The 24,138-nt window shown below is 40.8% G+C and overlaps 1 protein-coding gene across 1 annotated transcript in view; it reads left to right on the forward strand.

Annotated features, from left to right (window-relative positions):
• The window catches only part of LOC126259239 (autophagy-related protein 2 homolog A), a 471,250-nt gene that overhangs the window by 377,798 nt on the left and 69,314 nt on the right, over positions 1–24,138 (forward strand). The window contains exon 34 of the mRNA XM_049955863.1: positions 4,502–4,656. Within this exon, the coding sequence (XP_049811820.1) occupies positions 4,502–4,656 (155 nt within the window). The remainder of the gene's footprint in view (positions 1–4,501; positions 4,657–24,138) is intronic.

Genomic DNA, 24,138 nt, shown 5'->3' on the forward strand with positions numbered 1-24,138 from the left:
CCTTGACCCGTCTGGATGGAAATCTGATAAGATGTACACCACCAACATAGTATTGCAAAACCATGTCAGTCAGGTCCAAACCTCCTTGCAATACCTCAAAAGAGTCCTGCCTTGGTCTGCCGCTATCCACTACCTCTTCAACAACCTCCAAACCTCCCCCACATCCCCTCATAGCTGACAAACCCTACTACATTTGCCCCACCCTTAAAAACTTGCTCCCAACACCATTCAGTATCTAGAACCTAGACAGATCTGCAACATAGTCATGAAATTTTCCTCCAAAAGCCTTAGCCCCACTCTCAAATTCAGTCATGCAGGTCTTGTTAAAGACCTTCTCTCCTACTCCCAGCCCCTTCAGTGGAATCACTTTTTCACTACCAACCCTACCAAACAGACTCAACTAAAGACCAATGTTGAACTGTGCCTGACTCAGTTCACTCCACCCAACTGTTATCCACCCCTACTGCCTCCAGATTACCCCATGTTAACTTTCCAGAATTTCTTAACCTTGAACATTGCCTCACTCCCTTGACATGCAAGCTAACATTACATCCGCAGAAAAAACTGCAGTCCACTACCTAAAAACTGATCTCGACCCTATAATCCTATCTGCTGACAAAGGCTCCACCACTGTTATTTGAACCAAAAGGGTTACCTGGCAGAAGATTCATCAACCTCCCACTAGGTGTGTGATTCATCCACCTACAAACCCTGCCACAGTGACCACATTCCAGAAATCGAGTAGGATCTCCAGCCTCGCCTCTCAAATCTGTAGACCCATCTCAGAACCTCCACCTGAAGTCCATCTCTCTCCTCACTCCTACCACTCCCTGCATGCCTACCATAAACCCAACCACCCAGGCTGGCTATTATGCCTCCATTGAGAGAATCCCTGCTCTCATAGACCAACATCTTCAGCCTATTACCCGCTACCAACCCTCCTATATAAAAGATACCAGCCATTTCTTCCAATAACTCTCCACAGTTCCTTTATCAAGTGGTGCCCTGTTTGTCACTATTGATGCCACCTCCCTTTACACTAACATCCCTAATGCCCACGGCTGTGCTGCTATTGAACACTACCTTTTCCAGCACCCAACAGATTCCAAACCTACAACATCCTTCCCACTTGCTGTGACCACTTCTCCATTGAAGGCATCACCTACAAACATATCAGGGGTATGGCAATGGTCACCCATATGGCACCATCCTATGCCAATTTATTCATGGGTCATCTAGAGATATCCTTTCTAACCATCCAGAATCCCAAACCCCTCACTTGGTTCCAATTCACTGATATCTTTATCATCTGGATCGAGGATGAGGACTGCCTATCCACATTCCTCAAGGACCTCAACACGTTCTTCCCAATTCACTTCTCCTGGTCCTCCTCAACTGAACAAGCCATCTTCCTCGATGTCAAAGATGGCTAAATTGGTGCCTCCATCCATTTCAGGAATAGCAACCACTGGCAATACTTCCATTTCTAACTGCCACACATTCCATATCAAGAAGTCCCTTCCATGCAGCCTAGTCATCCATGGCCATCACATCTGTAGTGGCGAGCAGTCCCTTTCAAAATATACTGAGGGTCTGAATGAGGCTTTCACAGGCTGTAATTACCGTCCCAACTTTTTACAGAAACAGGTCTCCCATGCCTTATCTCTCCACTGACCCCACCCACCTCTCAAAGTCTCACTGTCTGGCCATAGAGGAGCATTTCCCTCATGACTCAGTCACAACCAGCACTGGAGCAACTAAATCACATTCTCCGCTAATATTTCGAGTACCTCCATCGTGCCTCGAAATGAGGAATGTTGTATCCACTATCTTTTCCACCCCTTCTACAATGGATTTCTGCTGCCCACAAAACCTACACAGTATTGTCATCCATCCTGACAAAACCCCTGCTTCCAACCCCTTGCCTCAAGGCTCATATACTTGTAATAGACCTAGATACAAGACCTGTCCCGTAAATCCTCCCACCACCACCACCACCTAATACAGTCCAGTCACAAGCATCAACTATCCCATGAGAAGCAGAGGATCCTGTGAAACCAGTCATGTGAGCTACAAGCTAAACTGCAACCACTGTGCTGCATTCTACTTGGGCATGAAAACTAGAAAGCTGCCTGTCTGCATGAATGGCCACAAACAAACTGTATCCAAGAAACAGCCAGACCATCCGGCTGCTGAGCACACTGCTCAACACAGTGTTCTTCATTTTAATGACTACTTCACAGCCTGTGCCATCTGGATCCTTGCTAGAAACACCAGCTTTTCTGAATTTGGGGAACTCTCCCTGCAGTGTATCCTATGTTCGCGTAACCCTCCTAACCTCAGCCTTTGTTAGTCATTGTCCTACACACATCTGTCTCCTTCCCGGTTCCCACTCCATCACTACACAGCCATCTATTCCAACAACACATCCACAGGCTTTTTACTTTTCTCCTTTTCCACTGCCTCTTCCCCATCCCCCTCCCTCAAGTCTAGAATCCTGACTGTACCTAGCTGCCATACCCTCTTTCCACCTCACCCCTGTATGCTCCCACAAGCAGCAATTTACAGTCCCCCACCCCTACTCTCACCCCTACCCTGCTATTCCTCCCCCCTTCCTGCCCAGCCTCCTCCTCCTCATTCCCTCCTCCCAGATTGCTTCTCACATCACCTGTTGATGCTTGCAGTCTGGCCTTTGCAGCCACAGACTGTGGCCATGAGTGATAGTTGCATTTGCGCGCATGCGTGCGTGTGTGTGTGTGTGTGTGTGTTGTGTTGTGTTGTGTTGTGTTGTGTTGTCTAATGCCAATGAAGACGTTTTGGCCAAAAGCTTACTTGTTTGACAGTCTTCTTTTTATGCCAATCTGCAACCCAAAATCTCCACTGTATGGTGAGATTGTCCATTGTTTGCATATATCGAAAAGTCATTCTTATATGCCGAGAAAATTCCCAGTGATTACAAAAAAGCATCTTTATTTGAAACACATTTTGCCGCCAACCAACATGCTACCGACCTTACACAGTGTGACAGCTTTGGCAGATGGGCTAGGTGTACTGACTGCCTGATAGCCAACAGTTCCTCTCAGCTTCAAGTAAACTTTTTGCAAAATGTGCTCCCTGTGTCTCAGGATTTACCTTGTCTTTTTGCTCACTAGACAAAGACATTAGGGTCTTTGAAAACTCTTGTGTCTTTTCTATCTGCAGCTCACAGTTTTTGTTAAGAGATTGTCTGATTTCATCCCATTGTTCAAGAATTCTTTGATTTTTGTTAAGTTCTGTGTATGTCTTCTAGACAGCTATAAGCACAGGAAATGTCTTGCAGATACAACCTTAAACAATACTAGCATACATACTATTCACATAACACTGGTATAATGCATGGGATATTTGCACACAATGAGCAGAAATGTCAGATAAAGTTATTCTGTTCCTTCTGACCATGAATAGTATTATTACAAGAACTGTCCTAGCAACATAATAATCTAAAACAAATGTGTAAATAGTAACTGTAAAATTTGGAAGTGAAGAACATATGACAAATATCTTTATGATTTAAGAACATCCAGCATGCTGGAATAATTGCAGGTCAGCTACTTCTTTTAATCAGTATAATGAAAAACCAGCTCAAGTTGCAAATTACATTTTTTTTTATTTATTTATTCAGTGACTAGCTTTGGGCTGGGACCCATTTTCAAGTCATCATAACAAATAGTAAAAATGGTATTTCCGAAAATACAAAAAATGCGTCAGAACTATGTTTTTAACTATGTATGAAGTGCAAACAGTTACAGCACATACAGATAACTGAGTATCTGTTACAGTGATTTGAAAATGGGTCCTCACCCGAAACTAGTCATTAAGTAAATAAAAAAAAGTTAAATTTGCAACTTTGGCTGGTTTTTCATTGCACTGTTTATTATTTAAGGTTAAAATCTATCAGCCACTATATGTTAAATTTCTTTCATACATTTCTAACATTACACATCTTCCTTTCATTTTATCACACTTTTATTTTCACATTCTGTGTTTGACTGTTTATACATACCCAAATAAAGTATTATGCCTTTGACATTCCTTTGGTGTATAGCACTTGCTTTTCCCCTCCTACACTTACACTTATTGCTAATAGCAACTATTTTGTGATTACTAACTGTTATTTCAGTTACTTTGTCATTTGTGTTTCCTCCCTTTGTGTTGTATGCTCATCTCTTGCTCTGATGATGTGAGTTATATATCAATACACTTCTTTTAATGTCTTCTTGCATCTTTTGCTTCTGGGGTTAGATAAAAGTTTCATGTTTATGTTTGGACAATTTTCTCTTTCATTTTTTTTCCTAATTCTTTGTGGACATGTAATTATAAAGGTATCTTTCTCAATTATAATCACTGACAGAATTTATGAAACTAATATTCAGCATAAGGAATCTGATGTTCTATTGGTAATGTCCTGTGTTGGTATATAGCAGTTATAAGTAATGCAGGTAATAATTGTATTGTGTTCCAGTTCAAGGGATAAGAGATCTGTTTTGGTTGCCAATTGAACAATACCAAAAAGATGGTAGAATTGTTCGAGGTTTACAGCGGGGAGCAAATTCCTTTACGACTTCTACAGCAATGGCAGCACTTGAATTAACAAATAGGATTGTTCAGGCAATTCAGGTATGTATAGCACTTTATATATGTCTGCCCCATACTGTAAGCAGTTTACACTTACTTCACTGTTCTCTGGAGTGATGTAAGTAATCTGGACTTACTTCTGTTGTTTCATTCTTGTTGTCGTCATGTTCAGATATTTTCATATTATGGATTATGTATCCATGCTGTAGATAAAAATGGTCTTACTCAATTGTAGAATTATTATTTAACTGCCAGAAACATGAAGCTAATGATAGCATATATTCACTCACCTTAGTGAGCTTCTTGGAACCACATCTTGCACTGAAGTGATATATAATGTGGCCCAACCTGGAGAAGCTGTTTAAAAGTCAAGGTTGCACTATATATGTCAGCAGGGTGCATAAAAAAATTATTTCCTAGAGCAAAAAAAGCTTCATTCTGTCACATCTGACTGAGTCTGCTGAATAAAACAACTTCTCGTGTAAAATGTCTGTGCTATAGTCTCTTTTTTTAAATACATGTACTGTTGTTGAGTCCAACATAATACTCAGGTCTTGATGTAAAACTGTACACTTGCTCCTAGTCTGTACTAGCACTTAGACCTGCTGTCTGAAAGAGAACCACAACTTGTATCAGTCAACGAATATTTGGGAAGTTCACATTATGTTTATCAGTTTCTATCATTGCATAATCATGTGAGAAAAATTTTATTTTGTTTAACATAAGTAGAAAATATGCAGTAATACTTCCTGCAAAACGTTTGACACTTGATGTGTAGTGAAGGAAGAAAGTGAATTTAGTAATGCAAGATGCTGAAGGAACACATTATGTTCCCTTCTATAAACCTAAAGGGTGTTCATGCCTACATGGTGTTCTATTTAAGAAAACAGCAGTACATGAAGGGGTGCCCTGGAAGAGCCACACGGGTGGGTTCCAAACTACTAATCCAATAGCTAATGACTACAGTATCATTCAAAACAGGCTAATACCTCTTAATCGAGGAGGGTCTGGACTAGACGGGCCGTGACTTTCACCTTCCATTTGATCATGGGAGCCTCTTTTGGACGTGGGGATGCATTGGTGTGCCATTTGGCACTCACATGCTCTGTCTCCGGGTCGTACTGAAACACCCAGGTTTCATCTCCAGTGATAACATTATCTAAAAATTCCGAATCAGCTTCAAGGCTCTGGAGATTCTCTTGGCAGGCATCCACACATGCTTGCTTTTGTACATCTGACAAAATCTTCCGGATGATCTTGGTACAGATATTTCTCATCGACAATTCTTTAGTGATGATGTGCACTGTCATTTTATCAAGTCCGAGGTCATCTGCTATCATCCTGACACTCATCCAACGATTGGTGTTCAATAAAATGTACACATGGTCAATGTTTTTGTCGGTTTTGCTGGTTGATGGGCGTTGGGAGCGATCCTCGTCCTCAACGCTGACCTGGCCCTCTTTAAAGCTCTTCAACCACCTGAAAACCTAGGCTTTTGACAGGCAAACATTGCCGTAGGCTTGCCGACACATATCTAACATTTCTGTACCTGATTTTCCTGGTTTCACACAAAACTTGATGGCATAACATTGCTCGATTATTTGCTGCATGTTGCGCCATGACTGACAACTTTGTGACATGTCCAATCAATGCACAATGCTGCAGAGACAAGAGCCCGCATGTGACTGGAACGCCACACATTTTCAACCAGACAGCCCCCCACCACCAGTCCCCCCAGGTGAGTGCGTTCTGCGAAGTACAGTCACATCAGCAAAAAATCAGACTCATTGCTTTTTATACAAACCCTGGATGTCAGCTGGAGGCTGTGAAAAGGGTAGTGTGGTGACGAGACATCGGGGTTCCAGGCATTGGGAGGTGTGTCACTTGGGTAGTCAGTTGGTGGTGGAGCAGAGGCAGCGTCAGGTAGTGGTGTGTTGGACATGGTGTGAGGGATGGCATCACTTGATGGCACATCAAGAACACCAGTTGGGACAGTGTTGGCCTGCATCATATTGGGTGTGTTGTTATGTTGCTGTGGCTGGATCTGGTGGTAGGTGAGGGCAACTCTACCTCAATGGTGCTGTGCTCACTGGCCTGAGGGGGCTCTAGGACGTAGGCCGGCTGGAGGAGCCTGTCTACGGAGATGGTTGTCGTGACCCCATTCAGACGAATGGAGAATCGCAACGCCAGGTGCATCCCCAAATACTGAGGGCAGAGAGGTGGTTGGCATGCATCCACTCGAAGCATGATGTGAGTACATACTGCGAGGTCACAGTGGATGAAGGTACATGCATGCTATGCCGTTGTGGGGGTGTTGGTCGCAGTTGGGCCATGCAGCCCTGGAGCTGCTGCACAAAACCTGCGATGGTGCTGTGAGGAGGGAGTGGGGTCACTTCAGAAACACTCTGAGAATGGCGAGTAGCTGTCCATATACCAGCTCGGCAGCAAAGTTCCCAGGTCAATTTTGTGTATGATCTTTAGGCCTAGAAGTACCAGGGGCAGGGCAGCAGACCATTCAGAAGAATAGCATGTAAGGGCAGCTTTTAAGTGTGCGGTGTAACTACTCCACCATGCCATTAGCTGCAGGGTGGTAGCTGGTGGTATGGTGGAAATTGTATCTGCAGGTGGCTGCCAGAGATCTGAAGAGGGCTGAGGTCAACTGGCGCCCACAGTCTGTAGTGATGTCACATGGGCATCCGAAGCAGGACACCGAGGTCTGAACAAAGGTTTCAGTAGACATGTCTGGGATCTGGGATAGGGTTGGCCTCCGGCCTGCGATTAAATCTGTCAATAATTGTCAGCAGATATCAATACCTGTTGGAGAAGGGTAGTGGGCCAACAATATCGAGATAAACGTGTACGAACCAGTGTCGTATTGGAGTAAAGGTGACCACAGAGGAGTGAATGTGCCATCTGACCTTAGTGCACTGACATGGAACACAGTACTGGGCCCAGTTACTGCAATCACATTGGATGCCGGGCCAGATGAAGCATTGTTTCATGAGGGTGGCTGAAGTGCAGATGCTTGCGTGTGCGAGGCCGTGGATGTGGTCAAATGCCAGTTTTGGGAAGGCAGGAGGGAGGAAGGAAAAGGGGTAATCATTTGGAGCCATCAGGTTGTGAAGGATCCATGCCGCCACGCACCACTTCTTACCACCACTTCTTACGGTTGGAGACAGGTATAGATCTTAGCTGGAGGTTGAGGCCAGTGTCCGCATTTCGCAGGGCATGGGCTAGGTCCGGGTCACCCTCTTGAGCAGTGGCCAGAGCATTGTAGTCAAAGGGTTGGGTGATGGGGCAGGAGCGGCTAAGGCAATCTGCCACAGTGTTGTCGATGCTGGTAACATGTCGTACGTTGGTTGTGAATTGTGCGATATACTCCTGTAGCCCAAACTGTCAAGGTGAGATCTGGTCTATGTCTTTCCTGCAAAAACTAGAGGCGAAGGGATGGTGATCTGTGAAGATCGTAAAGCCGTGTCCCTCAGCTGAAGATCGGGAATAGCAGACTGCTTCATGGACTACAAGCAGCTAGCAGTCATAAGCACCCCATTGGCGTTGTGTATTGGAGAGCAAAAAGAAGGCAAGCAGTTGCCAGACGTCCACGTATTGTTGAAGGATGTCTCCGATAGCCATCTGGCTCGAGTCCGCCACTATTGCGAAGGGGGCATGGGTGTTGGGCAGGGCCAGATGGGCCACATTGGCTAGGTCTCATTTTGTTTTTTTGAATCTCTTGATGATGGCCATGGTCCAAGAGACCAGCTTGTTCCCTTTGTTTTTATCACCCCAGAGTGCTGTAGTAAAGGGCTCTTGGGTGACAGCAGTGGAAAAAGTTGACCATGCCAATGAAACGCTGGAGACCTTCGAAGGTAGTAGGGTGTGGAAGTTTGCTACTGTGTGTACCGTCTTGGGGAGGGGGCGGGAGCCAATGGTGGAGACTAATTGTCCAGGAATTTGATCTCACTCACCCCAAAAACACATTTTGCCAAGCTGAGGATCACTCCATCTTACTGTAGGTGGCTAAAACTTTTGTGTAGTTGTTAGTGATGCTCAATTGGATCTATCAAGTAGATGAGTATATCATCTAGACAGGCAAAACACTCTGGTGCACCCCAGAGGGTGTTATCCAAAACTTGCTGCCATGTTTGTGCAGCATTGTGGAGGCCAAATGCCATGAATGCACTCTTGAACAGTCCAAAAGATGTGATTATTGCTGTTTTTATCAATATCCTCTGGGGCAACTAGGGTTTGTATGTAGGCTTTAGCACAATCTATCTCACTGCAGATAGTAGCTCCTGAGATGGTGTTGTTGTAGGTGTAGAGGACTAGGAATGGATAGTGGTCAGGAATGGTGTGGGCATGGAGTTTACAGTAATCACTACAAGGTCACCAGGAACCATCCTCCTTGGGGGCAAGGTGAAGAGCTGAAGCCCAGGAGCATTTGGTAGGGTGAAGTACGCCAACGGTGAGCAGCTCTTCAAACTCCTTGTATGCAATTTTGCGCTTGTGAGGGGGTAGGGGGCATGCATGGCAGAAAACTGGGGCAGCGGTGGGGGGAGGGGGGGGGCAGGAGTAGTGGTGATGTAATGCACAGTGTCATGCTGAACAATTCAGGGGGCACTGGATGGCTGGATGAGGGGCATATGGGCACAAAACCAACAGCTGTTTTACAGTGAAGCACGTGTTGGGGTGAGAGCTGCACCGGACAGTCTTGCCAGAGGTGCCATTAACTAAATGGCACTTCGCTACGTCTGCCATTAGGCTGTAAGGACCGAGGAAGTCGGTGCCCAGAATAAAGTTGGTAACGTTCGTGACCATTGAACGTTCAGAGGAGTTCGCTCTGGAAGCGCAAGTCAAGCGAGCGGGAATACTTCCCGAAGGTAGCGATGGCTGTCTTGTTGGCGACAGTGAGGAGGAGGGGAGACAGGGGGGCCGGGATTTAGGAATAGTTTGTGGGGGAATACGGTTAAGTCAGAACCAGTGTGAATGAGGTAGTGGACTTGGAATTAGTGTCATTTAAGTCCCAAATGAATAGGCACTGCAACCGGGTGCACCTACTGCTGGTGGCTATCAACCAGAAGCAAGGAGATCTGCAGTTGGTCACATTCTCGCAAAACCTCTGGTGGTACCAGCAAGCTGTGTTTGGTTTGCAGTGGTTGTGGTTGTCAGGGGTGGTTAGGACCGTGCCTGCAGGGGCAACCGTTTTCGCCTGAGCCGGCCTCACATGTGTGAGGGAGGGCAGCACCTGGTGGCTGGTGCACGAGATGCAGGCAGACGACATGCCGATGCCTCTTCTTTTAGTCATTGTCATGTTTGTTCCGGCTTCTTGAGATCTCTTGATGAAGAGACATGTTATAATAAGTTCCGTAGTGATACAATGAAGTTACCCAATAGTTGGTGATTTGACTTTTGAAACTGCTGGTTTATTGACATTCATGGAAAGGAAGACCCTCTCATACTCCCATGCAGTCACATGTAACATTTGGTGTATGTAATGGTACTTACTATGTCGCAAATTGTTCTGATAAATTAATTTAGCTGCATTAAAGTGTTGCTAGGCAACTTAATCAACACGGTGATACGTGTCTCAATTAAAACTGAACCTTGATATTTTAAGTAAACGTTCAGTTCATTTTTGTCAGAATCAGTACTTATCCCAAAATTAACTTCTAACTTAGTGCATTAAGTCTATTGTATGCAATTTACAGGACAGCTCGATCACGCACTGACGCGTAACATATATCAAATCGAGCGCGCAAGTTTCAGTTTTCCCTAGTGGGCTAAACGACTCTTTTTTTTAATAATGTGATCTCACGTTAAGTCTTATTGGAACTGGATTTGTCTCCATCCGAGTCAAAATCATAAAATAAAAATTCACCGCACAGGTCAACGAACTGTACACGTGCACTTTTGCACTCTTAAGTGATAACTCGTTTCAGAGTAAAAGCCGCACATAAATTCACACTTATTTTTTATGCATACAAAAATCAAAACACCTTTATATTAAACAGATAAATTATGGCATGCAATTACTAACTAAACATTTCCGATTCTGAATAAACTTCAAGAACTTTTATTTCATAATCAATAAAATTTATTGCCTGAGAGAAACTATTAGTTTGCTAAAACGGATTCAGATTACAGTCAACTCGTGTCTGGACAATGACGTCATGAATCGACACTTGCTTGGAATGAACGAAATACCTGTACTGAAAAATACTGTCCGTTGAGTGATTTACTGACTTCTATAACAAATTTGGGTACCGTACCCCTTGCATCACTACACTGCCCCCCAATCTGTAATGTTGTGATAAGGTCGAAGGCATTACAGGATTCACTGGAGCGTGCTAGGGTGGTGTACTGCGCTGTGATACCTTAGTTCAGGCATTCCAAGGTTCATACCAAAAGTTGTAACATACACTTTACATCAAATTTTACATTAGTAATTGTAAATGGGGGCCTAAAAGAAATTGCCTGTTAAAATGAATCTCCAAAAGTCAATGAATTTGTTTGAATTTCACTTTCTGACACGATGCACTTCCCACTCACTATACGACACACACGCAACACTTCACTATTTGGTGAGAAGCCCTTTCAACTGGCTGCACAAGGCAGGGATTGCAGCCAGTTCCAATAGAAAATGGATAGCTCTGCGACCTCCACCGAGCCGTAGACACAGCTATAGTTGGCTCAGTCATCTTCCTCTTCCTCACTTTTCACACAAGCCACGTACAGTGTTGGGTTGAATGACATATTAGCTGGTAACATCGTCTTTGCTTCTCCACCATGTGTCTTGTGATCCTCCCTGGAGCAAGTGTTGTGTCTTTTTCTGATATTGTTTTGTCAACAGAAAAATGAAGTGAATACACAATTCTTCCAGTTCTTCGGCGAATGTGTTTCATAATTTGATTAATAAAGATTAATTCTCTGAAATTTGGATCACAGCATTTGTTGTCTGTTTCACGGCTTGAAGTTGCTTACTGCAGGTTGGCAATATTCTCGTTGATGTGTGTATCGTGATATACTGCTATGTTTAAAGGGTTTCATTTGTTAACTGTCAAGTGCTGGTTTACTATTATAAAAGGCGTGCCACAGATTTGCTTGTGCACTTTCCCCTTATTGTGCAGATTTGCGTCTTCATCATATATACTATAAGTATTGTTCACCAGTATTTGTTTTGGTGCATTTTTTATTTTATTTTATTTATTTATTTATTTATTTTTTCCCATATACATTGTCATCCAGTATTGAAGTTTGTTCCATCGCATAATTGTCCTCAGTTTATATTGGACAATAGTCCTTCCATCACCCTACCACCATACATTCATCAGATTTGTATTCATTTTCCTTACCATAATGGTTATCATGAAATTCAAATAATTATTTCTGTATGTTTTGTATCATGCTTTCACTACATGGTTTTATTTTTTATTATGTTTTCCATATTATAACATTGATTTGACAGTTACATCAGCTCCTTTTTCATTCCTTTCTCATATTTCCTCTAGCTTTGATTGTGCCCATTACTCACACATGAAATGTACTTTCTAACATTAATACATATAAAATTCATTCAACAATTTATAAACAAAAAATACTTACGCCTCTTGGGCAGCATTCTTTTAAACTTAGCTAACAATCTTGAAGCCAGTTAATCTTGTTTTCTCTTGTTCTTCAGCCTATTAACTGCTTTTTTTTTCTCTTTCCAGAATTTATCTTTTCTGTGAACTTTTTCATTTTAATCTTCTTAAATTATATTATTGTGGTGTGTTAGTCATAACACATACATTATATTTTATAATAACTGATTAAAATAATCCTTTTAACTATATATAAAATAATGAACACAATAATACATCTTGTAGTTCATCCTGTGGCTCAAGTCTAATATCGATTTCCTGTTAGTAAATACTCTTCTCATTCTCTTTCCCTTCATTTTCTCTTCATGAATGCTACATATTTCCTCATTGATAATATTTCTTTATCTCTGTGTGGTGGAATAAACCTTTTATCACATCATTATCACAGTCGGCAAGTATATAACTTCCTTCATGGGGAATTTGTAATATTCTGTATGTTCCAGTATATAAATACTGCCATTTCTTATTTAACTATTTGTTAATCAAGGCCTTTGGGTGGTTTCTCAACAATATTTCTTCTCCAACAGCATATGTTATTACCTTCTTCACATTTTTATCAAATTTTGCTTTTCACAATTGAGCTTGATGTTGTGGATTTAAGTAAATTTTCTTCGAGATGTCCTCCTTAGTGAGATTGTCTCCTTCAATTTGTGGCTGTCCCTTTAGCCAGTCTTGAGAATCATCCTTGCCATACATCACTTGGTTGGGTGAATAGCCTGTAGAAGTATGAGGCAAGTCGTTATAAATCCTTTCAAATTCTGATAACCACTTGATCCATTTGTAATGTTGGTGTGTGGTATATGTACATAGAAATCTATTTAATTTGTGGAACAACCTTTCGATTGGATTCCCACAGGGAAAAAAACATGATACATATACATGTTTAATATTGTATTCCTTCATAGACTCATTCCAGATCCTGCTGGTACAGTAGGAAGCATTGTCTGTCAATATCATCTTCGGTTTTCCAAACTCTGTCATGAAATCATTGTTAATTTCTTTAACATAGGATGCACATGTAGGTACCTCAAAGGATACAATTTCACATACTTCAATAAAATATCGTAGAATGCAAGAATATACTTAAATCTTCCACTAGTAGTAGGACATGGCCCACACACATCACAAGATATCAATGTCAAAGGTTTATGCGGTATAATTGGATGTAATTCAAATTTTCGGCAATAGTTGATGGGTTTAGTTTTCTGGCAAATCTTACATTTCTTTACAATGTTTCTAGCCAAGCAATCTAAGTTCGGATGGTAGCAATATTTGGCTAACGTGGCTCTGAATTTTGAAGATCCAAAGTGTCCCCACTTAAGATGTGTATACCACAGTAAAGATTCCAGATGCTCCTTTGGAACACATACTTTCCAGGTTTTGGCATGAGTTTTTCTTCAAAATAATACATTAGATTGTAAAGTACATAGACTACCAGAATGATTAGTAGCTCCTTGGCTGATTACATCTCGAATAGGTTTACAATAAGGATCTTGTTCATGCAACTGCGACATATTGTGACACAACTTTGAAATTTGTTTCTCACAAAATGCAATAGACAGATTCATTTTTTTGAAATCTTAAGTCTGTTCTTCAAATTCTTCATTATCCTGTCTTCTAGGCAAATGAGATACAGCATCAGGTACAACGTTGTCTTTCCCTGTTATATATTGCACCTAAATGTTATACTCTTGAAGTAACAAGGCCTATCTGGTTAACCTTGAGTGAAACATTCTTCCTGTTACAATATAAGACAAAGCTTAATGGTCACAAAATATGGTTATTCTTTTTCCATCGACAAAATAGCTAAACTTTTTAAGCGCCCATGCTACAACTAGTACCTCTAATTCTGTGGTACAGTATGCCCTTTCACATTTAGAGAGTGTTCTACTTGCAAATCCTATAATCTTAATGGTATTCATATCTTGTGGATCATCCATTTGGAACAGCATAGCACCTAGGCCTGTTTCGGAAGCATCAGTGGCAATGTAAAAATGCTGTTCAAGTTTCGGCTGATGTAACAATGGGGTGTTAACTAAAGCGTCTCGGATTTTGTCTAACGCTTGACTACACTCAGGGGTCCATTTCTACATGGCGTTCTTTCGTAATAACTGTAATAAACATTCTTGGCTGATTAGTTGATTAGGCAAAAATCAGCAGAAAAATAAGGCTAATCCCATGACAGATTTTAATTCCTTTTTATTTTTAGGATAGGGACACTCTTTGATAGCACTAATTTTCTTAGGATTTGGCATAATACCATCCGGCGTAATTATATGTCCTAGGAAGTTCAGTTGACTTCTGGCGAATTTTGATTTCATTAAATTTACTGTTACTCCATACTCTAAGAATTTTGCAAATACTTTTTCAAGCAAATCAAGATGCTCCTCCCATGTAGCAATCAATAAGTCGTCCACATACAAGGTAACTCTATCAAGCAAATCTCGGCCAAGTACAGTGTCTAGTGCCTATATAAATACACCTCCACTAATATTTAGTCCAAATGGCAAACAGTGAATTGGTAGCTTCTGCCCATAAAAATAAAAGCAGTATACTTTTGAGATTCAATAGAGATTTTCGTTTGCCAGTATGAACTTCTCATATCAAGGGATGTTAGGAAGTGGGCACCACAGAATTTCTGAATTAACTCATCAAAATTCTCAGGTCTTGTCTGTGCTGGTATGATTATCTTGTTTATCTATCTGGCGTTGAGAACTAATCTGACGTCACCATTTGCTTTGAGGATCGCCAAAAGAGGGCTACAGTATTCAGAATGTGAGGGCTCTATAATTCCCACTCTAACATTTTGTTAATTTCTTTCTTGACTGCCTCTCTCTTTGACTGAGGAATAGAATGGGAAGTGCGACAAAAGATTCGTGTGGATTCATCTTAATGTCGTATTCAAAACCTTTGATTATTCCGGGACTTTTGCTAAATACAGGCAGATAATTACTTAACAAGCAACACAAATCTTCTCGTTGACTTGCAGATAGGTATTCAGATTGGGAGATTTTCTCCTGAAGTGTAACTTGACTTATTTCTTCTCCAGTATATTCAATATAGAAAATATCATCAACTCAATTACAGTCAATACCAATATATTTAACCATTAGCTTCATACAATACTGGTCCGGGACTACTTTGCCCTTTATCATAGAGACTGTCAAAATGTCGCCATTGGAGTCCTAGGTACATGTTCCTTCTTTTAAATCGATGACTGCTCCAGCATCACACAAAATATCTAGACCCCAAACACATGGTACAGTCATTCCTGAAATGAAGGTACTTTCTATTGAAGTCCCTGCATTATAATGTTGACTTGTGTCTGCTTTGAGAACTTTTGCACTAAATGCTCCAGATACAGTACATCCAGTAACAGAAAACGTAAGCACTTTTGCTCCTCGACTAATTTGTTGAAAACAATCCTGCGTCATTACACTAATGTCTGCTCCAGTATCAATCAAAATTTCAACATCAATACCATTTATTACTGCTTGAACTACTGCCTGCAAAATTCAGTTCCTCCCTTAGGTCCAAATCGTCATTATACCTCAGTACATTCACTTTAAAATGATGCCTGCCCTCCTCATCCTCTCTAGTCATCCTAGGAAAGCTTTCGGTGACTGGTTCTAGTGTAATCTTTCAGTGGATGTCGTATTCGGTGGTTCATGTACTTCAACAATACGTACAGTGTGGTCGGAATTTGGTAGTTGTTCCCTTCGCGACTTTATTGCTCCGTTACCGGGTGGTATCGGTCCTTGCGGTTGTGGTGCTTGTTGAGTAACATTTGTATCTACCCATTGAACAGGTGTCGAAGGGTCTTTCCAAGGTTGTATACTATCAAGATTGTCTTCTGGATATATATCACATCTGCATGAATTACCATACTGATTATCCGAATCATTCTGTCTGCATTTGCAATTTGATTTTCCTGTACTAATTTGATTCACCTGATTATCATTATTTCCATAGGTTTCTTTCGTATAATAGGTGTTACATTTATATTGATGATTCTTATTGGCTTTACTATAGCCGTAAGATGTCGCATCTCCTCCTTCATGTAGTATAGGTTTAGGATTTCTGTCTCGGTTGTCGTTATTGTTTCTTTTCTTTCTCAGACGTTATGTCTGGTTTAAAATGGAAAGTGACGCAGATCTTGATCAAGCGTGACTTCCTTTTAACTGTACGGTATATGTTACATTGCATTTAGGAACTTTCAGGTAATTGAACAAGTATCAATAATTACAGATTTCTGTAGTTGTATATATAAGTTTGGATGTAGCTGTATTGTTATTATTATTATTATTATTATTATTATTACATTGTGAGGTTTGATTATTATTCCATACTCGGTCATCTTCGAGTATATATTGATTGAATCGACTACAGACAGAAACTGTTCCATGTCATAGTCAGGGACATTTATAAGTTTCTCACATATATGAATAGGTAATCTTCCTTTCAAAATACGTATCACTTCCCTATGGGGAATAGGATCACTCCAGTACCTCATTTTATTAATGTATTTTTGAAATACTGTCTTAATGAACCTCGTTTCCTTTATAAAATTCTGGTTGATACACCTCCTTTCGTAGCCTCTTAGTTTGCTACTCGACCAGTATTTCACCAAGGAAAGTTGTTCAAACTCAGCACATGTATTACAATTCTCACTCGCTTCTGCAGCCCACAGTACTGCCTCACCTGTGATCTTGGACACAATAAATTGAAGTCTATCATGTTCAGACCAACAGCTAGGAAAAATACACTTAAAATGGTTGATGAAAACTTTTGGGCGGATGTCATCTTTTTCATTCAAAGCGTAGGAAACTGTCTGCTTTTGAATATGCTTGTCTCAACTTTTAAAGACGACAAGTATCCTCTTTGGACAAAAGTGTCATTTTCATTTCCATAACAGTCACAAAATTTATCAGGTGTATTTCCACAACAGTCACATTTTACTTCGCTACAGGATTTATTATTCCTAAGTCTGTCTTCGGAATAGTTGTCATTAGTTAATATATTTAATGATGATTTTTGTTCTAGTTCTGACAATTTACATCTCGTTTCACTTTGCACTTAGGTAATTCTTCAATTACTTTATCCTTCATAGCCTGAAACTACCTAGCAAATAATTTGATAAGTTCCTCATTTTCAATTTGTTTTTTCTTAACTACCTCAGCTTGTTTCAACTCAAGAGAGGTGTTGACTTTCTCTTCGATTTCCTTGTTTTTAACTTCTAGACACTCAGAAAGACCATTATCAAATTTTTTAGTTTGGTCCTTTAAATATTTATCTATACCCTTGCAAGTGCCTATTTTGAATTCTGACATCTTTTTAGACAGATCCTCAATTTGCATATTGGTCTTAAAGTAACTACTTTCACAGTTACAGATTTTATCTGAAAATTCACTATGCCCCTTTGAAATAGTTTCACATTTATGCTCCCTTTCATTCATTTTACCCATAAATTCGGTGTGTAGGTTAGTCATATCCATGGAAACTTTTATTTCTAATTCACTAAATTTAGCATTTAATCATTCTTCCCACTCCCCTTTCAGGTTATTGAATTTCTAATTTAATTGTCTATTATCAACGTTAAGTGAAACAATTTGATTATCAAGTGACTTGAACTTGTGATCAAATTTTTTATTGAGTAAACCCATTTGGTGTCAAATTTTTCAGTTCGGGAATCAAATTTAGCATTAATATTCTCATTTTGGGAATAAAAGTTAGCATCAAGCTTCTCATCTAAACGTCACATATTCTCCGTTAACTGACATTGCATACTCACCATGAATTTAATAATCATATCATCTTTAAGCTCTGTTACATTTGATGTAAGATTCAACTTTCTTATGTAACTTTGGTATTTATAGACTCATCTATATTACTATTTCTACTTATACTCGGGTCTGCTTCTACTGTCACTCCACAGCAATGATATTACTATCACAATTATGTGATTGCTGTCTTACATTTATTACATGTGGGACTCCTTCACCAAGATTTTCCTTACTCAAATTATGCGATTGCTGGTCTGTAATTAGTTCCCTAGTTACCTCCTCATGAGGATTATAACCACTTTCACTCGCTTCACCCATCACTTCCAAACTCGTGTTGCATTATCTCGTGCTCTCCTTGTTTGGGTATACATTTTTCTTAATATTTTATACACAGTTAAAATATCAATATCAGCATTACACATCTATCCTACTCATACCAGCGAGTAGCTCACGTTAGTTTTGAGTACTTATCCTTTCCAACGGGTCGAAGCTCGTGCCTTGGGCCTGAAGTTGTTAGTATATCCTTTTAGACCCCACGTTGCAGCGCCAAATATTTACCAATGCCTCTTCTTTTAATGTTCTTCTTGTTTGTCCTGGCTTCTTGAGATCTCTTGATGAAGAGACACGATATAATAAGTTCCATAGTGATACAATGAAGTAACCCAACAGTTGATGATTTGACTTTTGAAACTGCCGGTTTATCGGCATTCATGAAAAAAAATCACTCTCATACTCTCAGGCAGTCGCATAATGGGACTTTTCTGCATCCCAAATCATTCTGATAAATTAAGCTGCATTAAAGTGTTGCTATGCAATGTAATCGACATGGTGATATGTGTCTCAATTGAAACTGAACCTCGACATTTTAAATAAACTTTAGGTAAAAAAAAAAAAAAAAAAAAAATACTTCCAACTTAGTGCATTAAGTCTATTGTATGCAATTTCCAGGACAGCTCGATCACACACTGACGTGTAACGTATATCAAATCAAGCACGCAAGTTTCAGTTTTCCCTAATTGGTTAAACGACTCTTTTTGTAATAATGCAATCTCATGTAAAGTCTAATTGGAACTGGATTTGTCTCCATCCAAGATAAAATCATAAAACTAAAATTCACCTCAACGAACTGTACACGTGCACTTTTTCACTCCAAATGATAACTCATCTCAGAGTAAAAGCCACACATAAATTCACACTTTTTTTATTCATACAAAAATCAAAACACCTTTATATTAAACAGATAAAATATGACATGCAATTACTAATTAAACATTTCTGATTCTGAATGAACTTCAAGAACTTGTATTTCATAATCAATAAAATATATCACCTGAGAAAACTATTGCTAAAACGGATTCAGATTACAGTCAACTCGTGTCTAGAAGGGGATGTCATGAATTGACACTTGTTTGGAATGAACAAAATACCTGTACCAAAAAATACTGTCCATTGAGTGATTTACTGACTTCTACGACAAATTTGGTACCCCTTGCAGTGCCACAACAACACTGGTGGTAAGTGCTGCTATCTTGGAGCTCGGCGCCCAGAATCTGGTACAGGTCGGGGGCTTGTGTGCGGGGCAGAGGCTCGTTAGTGGCAGGTGGTGCAAGTGACGTCCCGCATGTCATAGCTTGGGGTGGGGCAGGAGGGGTGGGTGAATAGCCAGCCCGAGCTGCGGGGTGATAACTAGCATTCCACACTGCAGCCGTGGTGGGGAAGGAGTTCATGGTTTTGAACAGTTTATTAGGAGCAGGCCTTCAGGGAGGATGTGCAATTTGGTGAGTGCTCGGATGTGATCCAGCAACAGGGATGGGCGCATGTCTTCACACTGTTTGGATGATGCAGTTCCGAGGGCGCAAAGCTGGAGATGATGCATTCTTATAGTTTACTGTAGCTGCCATGGAGGATGGGTGTGAAATATCACCCCAGATTTGGGCGGCAGTGGTTGGGTCGAGATGGCCGACAAACATCCTGAATTTTGTTGCATCACTCATGATAGAGCAACCTGCAAAAACTGCCTCAATGTTGCATGTGGAGTTCTGAAACCTCCAAAGTGCTTGTAGGTGCTGTGGCAGGAGGGGTAACCGGGAACTGCTGGTTAGAGAGCTGTTGAGGGTGACCGCCATAGTGGTGGGAACATCGCAACTTGACTGTGCAGGCAGAGTATTGTGGTATGTGGGAGGGTGCTGGCAGGCAGTGTGTCTGAAAAGAAGGCAGGCGGAGCACGCACAGTGTGGACCATGCAAGACAACCTCTGCTGTGTGTTGTTGTGGGAAGGGGTCTTCAGTGCACCACACAGTTACACTATGGCTTGTCCAGGCACACATCTGTCAGCTGCGGGAGGGGGGTGGTCGTGCGTACAAAGGGATGGTGTATGGGGAGGGGCACTGGTGTGCACAAAGGGATGGTGTGCATAGAGGGGTGCAGGAGGGTGGAGAGAGGGCAATGAGAAAGTGGTAGTGCAAGCGGAATGCATCTGGCTGAACTAATGGGAACTGATTTCACGACCACATGGATCATGCTAATCAAAATATTAAGAAAGGGAAACCAGCGGGTTTCAGTAATGAGACTTGGCACTTTGGTTTAGGGGGATCACCAGCGAAGGAACGAATTATGTTCCCTTCTATACACCTAATGGGTGCATATGCATACATATTGTGCTAGTTAAGAAAACAGCAGTACATGAAGGGGCACTGGTAGAATATATGACATCGGTAAACACTTTGCTAATTACGGTACTCAGGGTGACAGATCTGCTGTTAAGATGCAGCAATTGTATCATTTTAGTCACAATTGATCGAAAGTACTGGCAGAGGTATGTTCAGCAGCATGTGGAAAACATGAAGTACACCAAGAATAAGTAACTTCAACATAACAACAGTACATTGTGGCCAGCAGTTTGTTGGTGAGGCACTAATATCTTTTAAGTTCGAAAAAGTAAAAATGATTTATTTTTCACCCCTGTCCAATCTCAACAGTTCCATTATGAAACTGTACCTGGATAAATATGCTAAAAATTCTGCTTCCAGTAAGAGTACTTGAAAAAAGTTGTGCCTTCAGCGTTCACATGCAGAAAAAGTGTCACAAATTAGACAAGTGGTAGCTGATGATCCACTGTATTTTATTCTAAATGAGACCACTGGGATGCAAAACAGATTTGTGTCAAATATTTTAGTGGCTCTGCTGAATGAAGAACTAGTGAAACCTATGATTTTGTTAACTTGCTTTCTTGATAAAACAGACAATAGCATCTGAAAGTGATTCTGTGAACCCTTTCCCTAAACATTTAGGTGTGGATTGCAGACTAATCATTTGATATACATGCAAAGTTTCAGCAGTGCATTTTCATGTTGTGGGCTGGTGGTGTTAAGTATGATTTAATATGCCAATACATACTGATCAGTCTATATTAAAACATGTAATCTATGTCACACATGCTGTTCGTGTTGAGCGTTTGTGAGATATTAAAAGAGGAATACTCATACATGAATGAATTTGTACATTGCATTAAGATCATGAAAAAACTCCTGCTAAAATACAGAAGCACATACAAATTACAGGATTTTCTTTACCTTATCCCCCTATCATTTGTAGACAATTTTTTTGGATGAAATCTGCTGGGTTCACATGTAACAATTTTCAGGCTGTATGTAGATTTGCCAGATGACCCTACAGCTGTAAAAAAGGCTAAATAACAGTCACGTAAACAAGAACTACAATACCAACTTAGCCATGCTTGGACCCTTCTTCCTGACTATAACCACAACAAAACTGGAGGTGGAGGTGAGAAAGAAGCACAGTGGCCCCTCTTGAATGTATTGAGAAACAAAAGCTTGAGAAAATCTTAACAAGTGATGTGGAGGACTTGACAGTGAACACTGATTACTGTTTAAAAACAAAATAAATACCTGTCGTGTGAATAGATGCTGAATCTTTCTTTTCCATTTACAAATATTTACTTAGTGTTCACAGATGCAGTCTTAATCCAAAAGCACTGAAATGTTGAGTGTTATTTGTTTCAGTAGTTTTCTGTATGCTTAACTGAGGCAGTTCAGTGTGTGCCAGTGATAATTATTACTTTTGTTGTTGTTGTTTCACTAAAGTTTTCAGCTCTTGGCTGAATTATTCCGGAACTTTGTATTTTAATTACTGTATATGCATTCCATAATAAATGTTCTCCATTTTTGCTTGACACATCCCTTCAGTTGTTGCATCCATAAATCCAAGGTCTGCTGATAGGTAATTTTTTAATTTGAAAGGTGTGCAGTTTCCCATTTCTTGTTTTATTTTCCCTGGGAGTTTGTTGTTGATGCCTTTACACAGTAGTACATCAGTCCACTGTGAACCTAGGCAGGGAGACAAAGTCTCCATGAGAATTATTTTTGTGTTTTGCATTGTGATTGTACCAATCACACTTCAGCAGAAACTGATTTTCATCAGCAGTAAATAAATATTAAAGAGTAAAAGTATTGGAAAATGATGTAAGTATCCCAAGATCCTTAATGAGACTCTACATGATTAGGACCTATCTACTTTAAAAAGTATTGAGTGTACTACGAACCATGTTTACTTCACAAAATTTTTAGAAGCTGTTGCCCCACACAAAAACAAAATTATAAAGTGTTCTTACAGTTCATTTCTGCTTAGTAAATACTTTATTTATTTAGTTGCATTGCTCAAAACATCATTTCATAAGATTACAAGGAGTGAAAAGTGCAAAATAAGCTAACCCTATGTATGTAGATCAACACAGTGGTGCGAGTTTCTTCCAAGAGAAAACATGCAGAACTGAGCTTCTTGTTTAGTTTACTTCAGGTCAACACCATTTCATCTTAAGTGTCCAGTTGAACCACAAGTAATTTTACACATAGCGTTTCTTTTAGAGCATGATCATTAACGACTGTGTCTTGTTGGTGTCAGTTATTTTTGCATGTTTGAAAGTGTGTAGTATGAGTCTTTGTGTAATGAAGACCTTTAGCAAGTAGTAAGTCTCTTCAGCTACCATCTGAGATTATGAAGAGTCAGTCCAGCAATAAGAACACTTTTTTATAGAATTTCATTAGGTGGGAGTGCAAGTGATCGGCTCAGTGATGATCAGTACTCTTTTCACTTACTTAGTATTGCTATACTATTTGTCTAAGCTGCTACTTGCATGTCTTACACGATTTCTGCAGAGTCAGTAGTCATAGCTGTAGGAACGAAGTAGTACACAAAACCAAAGTAACACAAATATTTCTTTATTCATAAACCTCTAAGCAATAACAGAAGTAAACCTCTTGTGACTGTGCACCTAACAATACATAAGAACCATACAGAAGGTGCAACATAAGTGATACATGGAACAACCGATGTGAGAGTTTCAAACTAAAAGAACATAATCGTGTGAAGAGAGCACCCAGGCAATCGAGGAGATGCTGGCGGCCCAATGAGACACACATCCTTTGGATCTGGTGTGACAGCAGCCGGTGCCAGTGGCGGAGGTGGTATGACATGCTGGGCGGGTATTGGAGCAATGGGATGGAACACGCAAAGATACGGACATGCCCAAGGGTGGTGGACCTGCGCAGCACCCGATGACGGCACGTGGAGGAGGGTGCCATTGCCATCTCTGCGTCATCATCAGCAGACAGGTCCCAGTGTGGAGGAGATTGGGCTGGACCCACCAGTGATGATAGCTGTAGCAGTGATGGTGAGGGGCTGGTGGAAGCACCACAACCAGAACAAAAGGCTGTGGCAACTGACCTGAGGCCAGAGATGGACCAGCAACTGGCACCAAGAAGCTGAAATCCCAGGGCACTGCAAGTGGAGGAGGCAGCCAGTGGGAGAGGGATGCTTCCACAACAAGTGAAGATAGGCTCAAGGTGGACAGCAGCAGTACGGTCTGCAGTGACACAGACCGCACCTGTGAACCTGTAGCTTGCAGTAATGATTGAGAGCATAACTGATCAAAGTGATGTGCCACTAACCCATCAGTCATTCGGACATTACAAAGATGCATCTCTAGCAGCAGACAACAGTGGCCGATACTTTACTTTACTTTTCCGTGTCCGGAGATTTGTTTCAAAGCCTTTCGGCCCAATGTCGGGCCAAGTCCAATGTTTCTC

This window comes from Schistocerca nitens, chromosome 5, assembly GCF_023898315.1.
Source record: "Schistocerca nitens isolate TAMUIC-IGC-003100 chromosome 5, iqSchNite1.1, whole genome shotgun sequence".
NCBI classification, from domain to species: domain Eukaryota; kingdom Metazoa; phylum Arthropoda; class Insecta; order Orthoptera; family Acrididae; genus Schistocerca; species Schistocerca nitens.